Source organism: Bos taurus, chromosome 2 (assembly GCF_002263795.3).
Source record: "Bos taurus isolate L1 Dominette 01449 registration number 42190680 breed Hereford chromosome 2, ARS-UCD2.0, whole genome shotgun sequence".
Lineage (NCBI taxonomy): Eukaryota > Metazoa > Chordata > Mammalia > Artiodactyla > Bovidae > Bos > Bos taurus.
The window spans coordinates 4,405,170-4,417,410 of NC_037329.1; the positions used below are offsets into that span (position 1 = coordinate 4,405,170).

Genomic DNA, 12,241 nt, shown 5'->3' on the forward strand with positions numbered 1-12,241 from the left:
TGACCCCATGGACTGTAGCCCACCAGGCTCCTCTGTCCATGGAATTTTCCAGGCAAGAATACTGGAGCAGGTTGCCATTTCCTCCTCAAGGGGATCTTCGCAACCCAGGGACTGAACCCGTGTCTCCTGCATGCGCAAGCAGGTTCTTTACCACTGCGCCAACAAAAATTTTTTAAAATCCTACCCCAAAATCAGTAAGTTTCTAAACCAGAGGCAGCGCATATGAACTATGTTCAAGCAGTAATAATGCTCCAGCTGTGTTCACAATTTTTCCTGCAGGGACCTAGACATGTTACCCCCAGCAGTGATGATTCCAGATGAGAAACTGGATGCCACTTAACAGTACTCCCAGATGGACCGCATGCAGAGAGTGAGGAGGAGGCTCCTCCCCACTCACCCGAGCAGACACCCACATTTACTGAGCAATTACTAGAGGCGGGATCACTCTGACTGCGCCACTGCCAAGAGCTCTGCAAACAGCACGTTCCCCAGCTCACCTCAGTAAACAGCAGTGCCTGGCAAATGGCAGAGAGTCCATAAATACGCTGCATGATGGGTGAAACACTATCACCCCCACTTTAAAAATAAGAAAATGGGAATTCAGAGAGGCTAAGTAACTTGCCTAATAAATAGCAATACTTAGAACCTACACATGCCTGTTTTTAGAAGTTCTACAATACCATGCTCTCTGCCCTGGCTTTAAGAAGGGGTTCTTAACGTCCAGACCTAGACTGAGCATACGGCTTTATTACGAGACCCAAGACAAGTTCAAGGATTTCTAGGGCAGAGTCTTTGGGTCCCAAATGGCCAAGAGAGGTATAGTTTCACCTTGAAACCAAGGAACCAAGGGTGCAATCAAGCAACCAGCCTGACAGGTCCATACTGGGACTGACTTTGGGAACAGAATGTGAGCTCCTCAAGAGCAGGGAGTTTTGTTTGTCACAATCACACGCCTAGCATAATGCCTGGAACACAGGAGGCCCTCAACATAAACAAACAGACTCTGTTCATTAACAGATGAATGAAAAGAACTGGGAGAAAAAGGGATGTGGCACCAAACGCAAAGGCGCTCAGAAAGCCTAGGACTTAAGGGTGAAAATGAAAACTACGCATCATGACTCACCCCGAGATCCCCTAGACCTGTTTTAAAGACACAGAGAGAGTTCTTGGGGTGCCGCAGAGCATCATTAGAGATGGAAAAGGGAGGAAAGCCATACATTAATGAACAGCTTTCCCATACCCAAACCCCACATCCTTCATACCACAGGTAACACCAGAGGAAAAGACTGTTCACAGAAGTCAAAATAAGAACCTTTCTGAGTGGTCATTTATTTGAGGATACCTTCATTTGCCGAGATCCCATATCACTCTGACCCTAGTAGTCCTTCAGGGTTGCTTATTAAGAGGAATAGTCTGCAAACTAACAGTTGGCAGAATCTTCAGTGTGGCACTGCATGATTACAGGCATCACGCTTATGGCATGATGCATAAATTAAAAAGTCTTTAGTAAGTTCCAGGCCCAAATGATTCATCTATAAGATCTAACGTGTGGCCTGGCTTCTTTAAATTAAAGACACTATCTCTTGCTCATTTATTTAAAGTATTCATCAGTTATATTCTGGCAAGTGTTTATCACTTTTGACAAATAGAAAAGGCATAAAGTTCTAAGTCATCACCAACTTTTTCCATTTTTAAACTGAAGAAAATAGCTAATGAACTCAAAAAAACACTTAAAGGGTTCAGGTTAATAGATGAGTTTCAACATATATGACAATAGCAAGGAAAAATATTAGGAAGTTACCCTTCTTGAGAAATAAATTTACTTCTGAAATAATTAAATTAATATACATTTATACCTAGAATTTTCTCCATAGTTCAATCTAGTCCCCTCAAGTTGAACACACACTGTGAAGGGAGTTATAGTACTGTAGAAAGCAATGTTTATTTCCCTTATTAAAAATAAGTTCCAGCTAAGTATATCAAAAGCAAGTCAAACGGAAAAGCTACAATCAACCCAACTTTTATGCTGCTGCTGCTGCTAAGTAACTTCAGTCGTGTCCGACTCTGCGACCCCATAGAGGGCAGCCCACCAGACTCCCCCGTCCCTGGGATTCTCCAGGCAAGAACACTGGAGTGGGTTGCCATTTCCCTGTCCAATGCATGAAAGTGAAAAGTGAAAGAGAGGTCGCTCAGTCGTGCCCCACTCTCAGCGACCCCATGGACTACAGCCTACCAGGGAAAATCCACGGGATTTTCCAGGTAAGAGTACTGGAGTGGGGTGCCATTGCCTTTTCCTTTATGTTGCTATCATATAGCTATTTAAAACGTCTTCAAATATCACACTAAAATTGTCTGGCCAAGTGTATGATGAATGTTTTCAAAATAGTTAGCACACAGTAAGGCATAAGACCCCAAGACTTCAAATGAACAAACTATGCTAGTTTTCAAATCTGGCAAAAAATGCAAAACAATCTAGATTCTGGCCAAGGAACACTGAAGAGCTCACGCCCATAACTCATTGGCGATGTACGCGGATCTTATTCTTCTGGCAGGTCCCAGGCTAAAAGTGAAACCGGATCATCCAATTTCCAGTCAACAGATCCTTGAAACAAACGAAAACGGTAAACAAAATTCACCACCCGAATTCATTTTAGGGAAAACAGAAATCCATAAAAAGATCCATCTTTTTCCCACAGGAGTCCTGCAAACCGCTGGCTCTCAACCTCCTTGGGGTCAAGCTTGGTCTGAATTCGTGTTAGGACACGTCCCCCACCTCCGTCTGCACTTGGGCACACGGGTTTCAAAGCTCTCCAATGAAGGCGCAAAACCGATGAAGACAGTCCGCGGCCAACCTCGCAGAAACCGGCTTTGCCCAGAAAACACTGAAGGACTTCTAAAGGGACTCGAACGGAGAGGAAGGGCTGAGACACAGGAGGGGAAACTGAGTGAGGAAAGAATTGGAAGATCAAGGTGACCGAGACACACGGTGGCCTCGCTCCCCAGACCCTCTCTCCGCCGGCGAGACCTCCCCACTCCAACCCCAGGGGTACCTGTCACTGGTCTTGCAGCTGCAGCACACGCGCCGCTCTCATCCCCTTGCCAGCCCATGCCAGGGGCCGCGCTCTGTCCGCGACGGCACCTGCGACAACGCCGGGGCGGGGCAGGACAGCGGCGCAGGCGGCAGCAGCTGCGCCAGTGAGCGGCCGACACGCGCCTTTCCCGCGGCTCTACTCACAAGCCGGCCTCGCAAAAGAGAGACCAGCTGCCGACCGCCCTTTACTTCCGCTTCCTACTGGCTAGCGCCGGAGGACTTCCGGCTACAGAGTCGTGGCCAGGGCCGCCCAGAGCGCCACGCTACTGCCATCTTACTTCCGAAGAGGTTCCGCCTCTCTCCTTGCTTCCGGAGGTTCCGTTTGGTTTGGGAGGCGCTGTTCTTTGAGGTTGTGTGAACATGTAAGGGAACTGGGAGAAGGCAATGGCAACCCACTCCAGTGCTCTTGCCTGGAAAATCCCATGGACGGAGGAGCCTGGTAGGCTGCGGTCCATGGGGTCACTAAGAGTCGGACACGACTGAGCGACTTCACTTGCAGTTTTCACTTTCATGCATTGGAGATGGAAATGGCAGCCCACTCCAGTGTTCTTGCCTGGAGAATCCCAGGGACGGGGGAGCCTGGTGGGCTGCCGTCTATGGGGTCGCACCGAGTCGGACACGACTGAAAAGACTTAGCGGCAGCAGCAGCAAGGGGACAACTGAGACACAAAAGCTTTACCACATGAAGAGACTGGATAGAATCCACTTCCTTAAACTCGTCCGTTAAAAGCACTGTTGCACCGTAAAGAACCAAACGACTTAATGTTTCTGAGTTTCTTAGACTTTATCTCAAACTATCTTGGATAGCTTCCGTTCCAGGGAGCAGAGAAAAGAATTTTTTTTTTTAATTTCATGAGACGTTTTTGCTTATTTTGTATAGGAAGTGGCAGCTTAATCTGCAAGGGTTACTTTGTCCTTTGAATTACTTTTTGGCAAATATAAATTACTATGTAAAATATTTTTAGAATTATGACACTGGGCAGGTCATTTTAGCCACCCAGAAATGAGTAAGTCTTTGGGCGATATATTGTAACTAATAAAGTGAGCTAAAAAGCCAAACATATTTTTGTAAGTACCTAAATAAAAACTGTAAAATATTAACTGACTTATGGTTATATGGTGCAAACAGTCCGTCCCTTGAGAGTGGCAGAACAAGTAGTAAAAAACACTTGTCTTAGTCTGATACCTATATGTCTGTACTGTGCTTAAGAACTGTAGCTGACTGTTGGGTTTTCTGTTCCTTGCTAGACTAAATTTCAAAAAAATTTAAGGAATGAAAATGATTGTTTCAAAATATATTTCTTCAGAAAGATTTTGTTAGAAGTTTTCCATTGTGTGTTTTGTATGCCTTTTAAAGTCACTTCAAGTGATAATTTAATTAAAAATGAATTGTTTAACCACAATACAGAGTTAGTTTTTCACTCTGTTTTAACTTGGTTGTCTGCTATTGATGCATGAATAACACCAATACTTGCTTAGTTATAGCATACAACTAACTGATTGTTAGTATTATTTGTGGAAATAATACAAATGCATTATTACTAAAGTACATAGTTTACATCACAGTTCACTCTTGTTGTACTATCTTATGTGTTTTCACAAATGTGCACATAATAATCATTACAGTTTCACGCAAAATAGTTTCATCCCTCTAATAATCCCCTGTGCTTCACCTATTCACCTCTCCCCTGAAATCCTGGCAAACACTGATCTTATCAGCATCTACTATAACTGAACAATATGAAAAGGCAAAAATATAGGACACTGAAAGATGAACTCCCCAAGTCGGTAGGTGCCCTATATGCTACTAGAGATCAGTGGAGAACTAACTCCAGAAAGAATGAAGAGATGGAGCCAAAGCAAAAACAACACCCAGTTGTGGATGTGACTGCTGATGGAGGTAAAGTCTGATGCTGTAAAGAGGAATATTGCATAGGAACCTGAAATGTTAGGTCCATGAATCAAGCCAAAGTGGAAGTGGTCAAACAGGAGATGGCAAGAGTGAAGATCGACATTTTAGGAATCAGCAACTAAAATGGACTAGAATGGGTGAATTTAACTTAGATGACCGTTATATCTACTACTGTGGGCAAGAATCCCTTAGAAGAAATGGAGGAGCCATCATAGTCAACAAGAGTCCAAAATGCAGTACATGGATGCAATCTCAAAAATGACAGAATGATCTCTGTTTGTTTCCAATGCAAACCATTCAATATCACAGTAATCCAAGTCTATGCCCCGATCAATAATACTGAAGAAGCTGAAGTAAAACGGTTCTATGAGCACCTACAATACCTTCTAGAACTTAAACCAAAAAAAGATGTCCTTTTCATTATAGGGGACTGGAATACGAAAGTAGGAAGTCAAGGCATACCTGGAGTAACAGGCAAATTTGGCCTTGGAGTAAAGAATGAAGCAGGGCAAAGGCTAAGAGAGTTTTGCCAAGAGAATGCACTGGTCATAGCAAACACCCTCTTCCAACAACACAAGAGACAACTCTACACATGGAGATCACCAGATAGTCAAAATCAGATTAATTATATTCTTTGTAACCAAAGATGGAGAAGCTCTATACAGTCAGCAAAAACAAGACCAGGAGCTGACTGTGGCTCAGACCATGAACTCCTATTGCCAAATTCAGACTTACATTGAAGAAAGTAGGGACAATAACTAGACCATTCAGGTATGACCTAACTCAAATCCCTTAAGACTATACAGTGGAAGTGACAAATAGATCCAAGGGATTAGATCTGAAAAACAGAGTGCCTGAAGAACTACGAATGGAGATTTGTGACATTGTACAGGAGTCAGTGATCAAGACCATCCCTAAGAAAAAGAAATGCAAAAAGACAAAATAATTGTCTGAGAAGTCCTAACAAATAGCTGAGAAAAGAAGAGAAGTGAAAGACAAAGGAGAAAAGGAAAGAGATACCTATTTGAATGCAGAGTTCCAAAGAATAGCAAGATGAGAAAACAAAGCCTTCCTCAGTGACCAATGCAAAGAAATAAAGGAAAACAATAGAATGGGAAAGACTAGAGATCTCTTCAAGAAAATTAGAGATACCAAGGGAACATTTCATGCAAAGATGGGCACAATAAAGGACAGAAATAGTATGGACCTAACAGAAGCAGACGAGATTAAGAAGAGGTAGTGGGAATACACAGAAGAACTATACAAAAAAGATCTTCATGACCCAGATAATCACGATGGTGTGATAACTCACCTAGAGCCAGACATCCTGGAATGCAAAGTCAAGTGGGCCTTAGGAAGCATCACTACAAACAAAGCTAGGGGAGGTGATGGAATTCCAGTTGAGCTCTTTCAAATCCTGAAAGATGATGCTGTGAAAGTGCTGGACTCAGTATGCCAGCAAATTTGGGAAACTCAGCAGTGGCCACAGGACTGGAAAAGGTCAGTTAGTTTTCATTCCAATCCCAAAGAAAGGCAATGAAGAACGTTCAAACTACCGCACAATTGCATTCATCTCACACGCTAGTAAAGTAATACTCAAGATTCTCCAAGCCAGGCTTCAGCAATACGTGAACTGCGAACTTCCAGATGTTCAAGCTGGATTTAGAAAAGGCAAAAGAACCAGAGATCAAATTGCCAACATCCATTGGATCATGGAAAAAGCAAGAGAGTTCCAGAAAAACATCTATTTCTGCTTTACTGACTACACCAAAGCCTTTGACTGTGTGGATCACAATAAACTGTGGAAAATTCTTCAAGAGATGGGAATACCAGACCACCTGACCTGCCTCCTGAGAAATCTGTATGCTGGTCAAGAAGCAACAGTCGTAACTGGACATGGAACAACAGACTGGTTCTAAACCAGGATGGAGTGTGTCAAGGCTGTATATTGTCACCCTACTGATTTAACTTATATGCAGAGTATATAATGAGGAATGATGGACTGGGTGAAGCACAAGATTGCCAGGAGAAATAACAATAACCTCAGATATGCAGATGACACCACCCTTATGGCAGAAAGCAAAGAACTAAAGAGCCACTTGATGAAAGTAAAAGAAGAGAGTGAAAAAGTTGGCTTCAAGCTCAACATTCAGAAAAATAAGATCATGGCATCCGGTCCCATCACTTCATGGCAAATAGATGGGGAAACATTGGAAACAACGACAGACTTTATTTTGGAGGGCTCCAAAATCACTGCAGATGGTGACTGCAGCCATGAAATTAAAAGACGCTTGCTCCTTGGAAGAAAAGTTATGACCAACCTAGATAGCTTATTAAAAAGCAGAGACTTTAATTTGCCATCAAAAGTCTGTCTAGTTAAGGCTATGGTTTTTCCAGTGGTCATGTATGGATGTGAGAGTTGGATTGTAAAGAAAGCTGAGTGCTAAAGAATTGATGCCTTTGAACTGTGATGTTGGAGAAGACTCTTGAGAGTCCCTTGGACACCAAGGAGATCCAACCAGTCTATCCTAAAGGAACTCAGTCCTGAATATTCATTGGAGGACTGATGCTGAAGCTGAAACTCCAATACTTTTGCCACCTGATGGGAGGAACTGACTTATTTGAAAAGACTGATGCAGCAAAAGACTGAAGGCAGGAGCAGAAGGGGTGACAGAGAATGAGATAGTTGAATAGCATCACCAACTCAATGGACATGAGTTTGAGTAAACTCTGGGAGTTGGTGATGGACAGGGAGTCTTGGCATGCTGCAGTCCATGGTGTCACAAAGAGTCAGACACGACTGAGCGACTGAGAACTATAACTGAATGTTTGTGTCACACCCCTAAATTCTCATAGCTTAGTTGGTAAAGAATCTGCCTGCAATGCAGGAGACTCAGATTCTATTCCTGGGTTGGGAAGATCCCCTGGAAAAGGAACTGGCAACCCAATCCAGTATCCTTGCCTGGAAAATCCTATGGAACCTGGCAAGCTACAGTTTATGGGGGCACAAGAGCCAGACAAGACTTCGCGACCAAACCACCACCACCACCTAAATTCATATGTTGAAACCTTACGTGGTAATATTTGTAGACAGGGTCTTTGGAAGGGGCTAGATCATGAGGGTGGAACCCTCATGCATGGGGTTAGTTCCCTTAAAAAAAAAAAGGCTCCCTTGCCTTTTTGTCATCTGAAGACACAAAGAGAAATTCTTGCATGTTGCCCACATTTTTCACTTAAGCTTTTAGCGTGTTACACAAAGTTACTCAAATTCTAGTCTGATAATTCCAAAATCTCTCCGTATCAGAGCCTGATCTGATGCTTTATCTTGTCAGACTATATTTTTTGTTGACTTTAAGGACTTTGTTGCCTGTAATTTTTGCTTGAAGCCCAGACATGATGTACTAGGTAAGAGGAACTGAGATAAATAGACCTTGGTGTGAGCCTTTATATTTTTCCGTCTAGGAGTTGGGCTGTGTTTACTGTTGCTGAAGCTGTATATATCAGAGACCTACATTTACTCTGTTGTCCTCTTGTTTTTCTTTCCTTTCTTATATTTGGGTTTCCCTAGAAACGACTTCTTAAGTAGAGCCTGGGCACTGTTAGTCCTTTCAGCTGTATACCCCACCTTATCACAAGAGTCCTGTTGATGTGGTGGTAAGGTTGATGGGAGGGAAAACTGAGCAATTCTATGACTAGGTCTTAGTTTCTGTAGGCCTGTCTCCCAGGGCTGTGACCTCCACAAGTGCTTTTCACATTGTATGAGACAGGATATCCAGAGGGGGCTGGACTTCAGGGATTTCCTTCCCTCCAAGTCAGAAAGCTGCAGTAATGGCTTTCTCCTCACTGGGTAAGTCTTTGTTCTGGGAATTCTCCGGGCTTGTTTCAAAATCATTGCGTTTCCCTTCCACCAGGCCAAACATGAACGGATTTTTCTAAGGTACTCACTGTGTATCTGGGAAGGCTCCTGGAGACAGACCCCACAAAACTGTAGGGCCCATCTCACCTTACTCTGGGCCCTCAGGGGTATCTCTCAAACTAGTGTAGACTCAGCCTCTAGAAAATTGTCCAAATTACCTGTTCAGCGTTCCTATCACTTAGTAGTTCCAGCAGCTTCTACTTCAGGTAGGATGATCTTTATTCTCTGTGTTTACCCATCTCTCCAGTTTTGGGGTTGGCAGTTTGTCTTCTGACTCAATTCTCTGTTGACTTTCAGTTCACTCAGTTTTTTCTTGTTGTGAGGATAGGAAAGATGACTTCCAAACACTACTCATAGAGTAGAAACCAGAAGTTCAGACACCCTGCCTAAGAGGAGCTGTTGACAGAGCCCAGATCTCTAGATCAATGGTGTCTGATAGAAATAAAATGTGAACCACATATGTAATTTTAAATTTTCTAGTAGCCACATTAAAAAAGTACAAAGACACAGGGAACTATATTCAATATTCTGAGATAAAGCATAAAGGAAGAGAATATTAAAAAGAATATATACATATATATGCATAGCTGAGTGACTTTTCTGTGCAGCAGAAATTAAACACAACATTGCACATCAACTATACTTCAATAAAAAGTGTTTAAAATGTACAGAGAATAAGTGAGATTAGTTTAACAACATATTCTACTTAACCAGTATATTTAATACATTGTCATTTAAATGTGCAGTTATTTTAAGAGTTATTAAGACACTTTACTCTTTTTCTGTAATAGTGTTTGAAATCTAGTATACATTTTGCATTTACAACATATCTCAATTCAGTCATGTTAAGGGCTCAATAGCCATAGACTCTGCTAACCACCCTATCTGTCATTAAAAAAATTCTTAAGAGTAAACTGAATGCACTCCTCACCAGGACTGCTCCTTGAACGCACAGACACCCTGCTGTGTTGTCCCCTCTGCCTGAATTGTCTTCCTCTTTCTCCACAAGGTCTGCTCATACTCTTGACTTAGGTCACTGTCAACATCAACTCTTCAGAGGGATTTCCCTCACTTCCCCACCTAAAATAGATCCCCCAAACTGTTACCTTCTCTCTCATTTACCCATTTTATTTTTTCCATTCTATATTTGTTTATGGTCTACTATACCCTATTAGATGTCACCACACAAGCACAGGGTTTGTTACCAAATCCATACTCAGTCTGCTCTCTGCACCACAGACCAATAATTGAGAGACGCAGCATTGAGGCAAGGAATAATGACTTTATTCAGAAAGCCGGGTGTCAGAGAAGGTGACAGACTAGAGTCCTAGAGTACCATTTTATCATGATCTGGATACCAGTTTCTTTTATAGAAGAGAGAGAGGGAAGGAGAGGAGGAAGTAAAATAAAACCACCGAAAGTCTTGCAAAATATCTCCTGGTGTGGTCAGCCTGTGGAGAGGGCTTGTTAGTTTCTTCTTTTCTGCAGCCATTCACAGGTGGGCAGGGTCAGCGTGTCTCCCTGTGAGCTGAACAAAGGTACTTCAACATCAAGGCAGAAGGACAGGGTTCCACAAGGCAGGCCACTGTGTATGCTTGTAGCATACACATAGAATCCATGGCATTCTTCCAGTGATTATAGTAGCAAAAGCAAGGGAAAGCAAAGGCTAAAGTAAAAGAAACAGACCCAGCACAGAGTCAGATTTTGTTCTTCCCTGTTACAGGACGTTACTTAGTTCCATGCAATGTCCTCACCCCAGGACTGAATTGTCTTCTTCCCCTTTCTCCACAAGGTCTGCTCATACTCTTAGGTCACAGTCAACATCAACTCTTCAGAGGGACTTTCCTCACTTCCCCACCTAAAGTAGATCCCCCAATCTTTACCTTCTCTCTCATTTACCCGCTTTATTTACCCCCAGAACAGTATCACGCAACATCTGATGATGAACTCCAGCCACATCACCCTCCTCTGTCTATGTGAACATACTCAACCAAGGAGATGTTCTGCCCTTGCTACTGCTCTTACCCTGTCAGCTTGTGGGCAAAGGACCTGCCATGAGATCAGTGAGTCTCCTTGAACTATTTAAGAGACAGAGCATAGACTCTACCAACTTTTAAGCTCTGTTTGTAATTCCAGAAACGAAAGCCCACTGTTGACTCTGTGTGCTTTTTCTCTTAACACAGGACTCAAGAGTAGGCAGACCCAATGGGAGAGTTATGTCCTCAGGGGTGCTGGCCCTGCAGACCCAGGCCACCTGGTCCTTGTAAGGCAACAAGGGCCTTTAAATGTGCAGTTATTTTTAATGTCATTAAGATATTTTACTATTTTTGTACTGTTTGAACTAGTATATATTTTGCATTTACAGAGTTGTTTTACTAGAGTTCCCAACAAAGAACGACCTGTCGTGGTGCGTACACAGGTTGGAAATGAATTTCCAAACATGAGGCAGAACGAGAGGAGAATAAAGTTTATTAAAGTGGGAGATACTGTTAGAATAGTGGGCTAACTCAAGGGAGAACTGAGCCCTTCCACAGCCTTGCACCCAGTTTTTATAGCCTCAAAACAGAGAAAATTCCTACTGAAATGGTGGCATTAGGTGATTGGTGAGGATGCTATAGGGTGGACAGTAGGGTGGATAGTTTACCTAATATGGGATCAGGGAACTGGCTGGTTTAGATCCCAGAGGCACATGGCAACAGTTGCTATGCTATCGGGGTTGGTCAATTCCAGAGATTTTTATCCTGTGACCTTGGTATAGGGCTCCACATCATCTGGCAAAAGAAATTGCCCAAAAGTAAGTTAATAAACACAATAAAGACAGAATATCTAAAAATGGTCATATATAGCGAAAGTGAAGTCATTCAGTCGTGTCCGACTCTTTGCGACCCCATGGACTGTAACCTATCAGGACGGAGGAGTCATATATAAGTTAACTGTAAATGCCTACCTTTTAAGTATTTTTACACTGATGCTAAAGCTGAAACTCCAGTACTTTGGCCACCTCATGCGAAGAGTTGACTCATTGGAAAAGACTCTGATGCTGGGAGGGATTGGGGGCAGGAGGAGAAGGGGACGACAGAGGATGAGATGGCTGGATGGCGTCACTGACTCAATGGACTTGAGTCTGAGTGAACTCCGGGAGTTGGTGATGGACAGGGAGGCCTGGCGTGCTGTGATTCATGGAGTCGCAGAGTCGGACACGACTGAGCGACTGAACTGAACTGACACTGCTTTATCTTTAATTACATTTACATCTTTCTTCTACTTGTATTTCTGTCAAATCAGTTCTTATTTTACATCTTTGATCCAGCATCTTGTTCTC

General features: G+C 42.9%; 1 protein-coding gene across 2 annotated transcripts in view; it reads right to left on the reverse strand.

Moving 5' to 3' along the window:
• Window positions 1–3,294, reverse strand: part of UGGT1 (UDP-glucose glycoprotein glucosyltransferase 1) — a 110,992-nt gene extending 107,698 nt beyond the window's left edge. For both annotated transcript variants that reach the window (XM_005202234.5, XM_002685231.6), the window contains exon 1: window positions 3,051–3,294. In XM_005202234.5, coding sequence (XP_005202291.1) covers window positions 3,051–3,108 — 58 coding nt within the window. In that variant the 5' untranslated portion in view covers window positions 3,109–3,294. The remainder of the gene's footprint in view (window positions 1–3,050) is intronic.
• Between the last annotated feature and the right edge of the window lie 8,947 nt (window positions 3,295–12,241).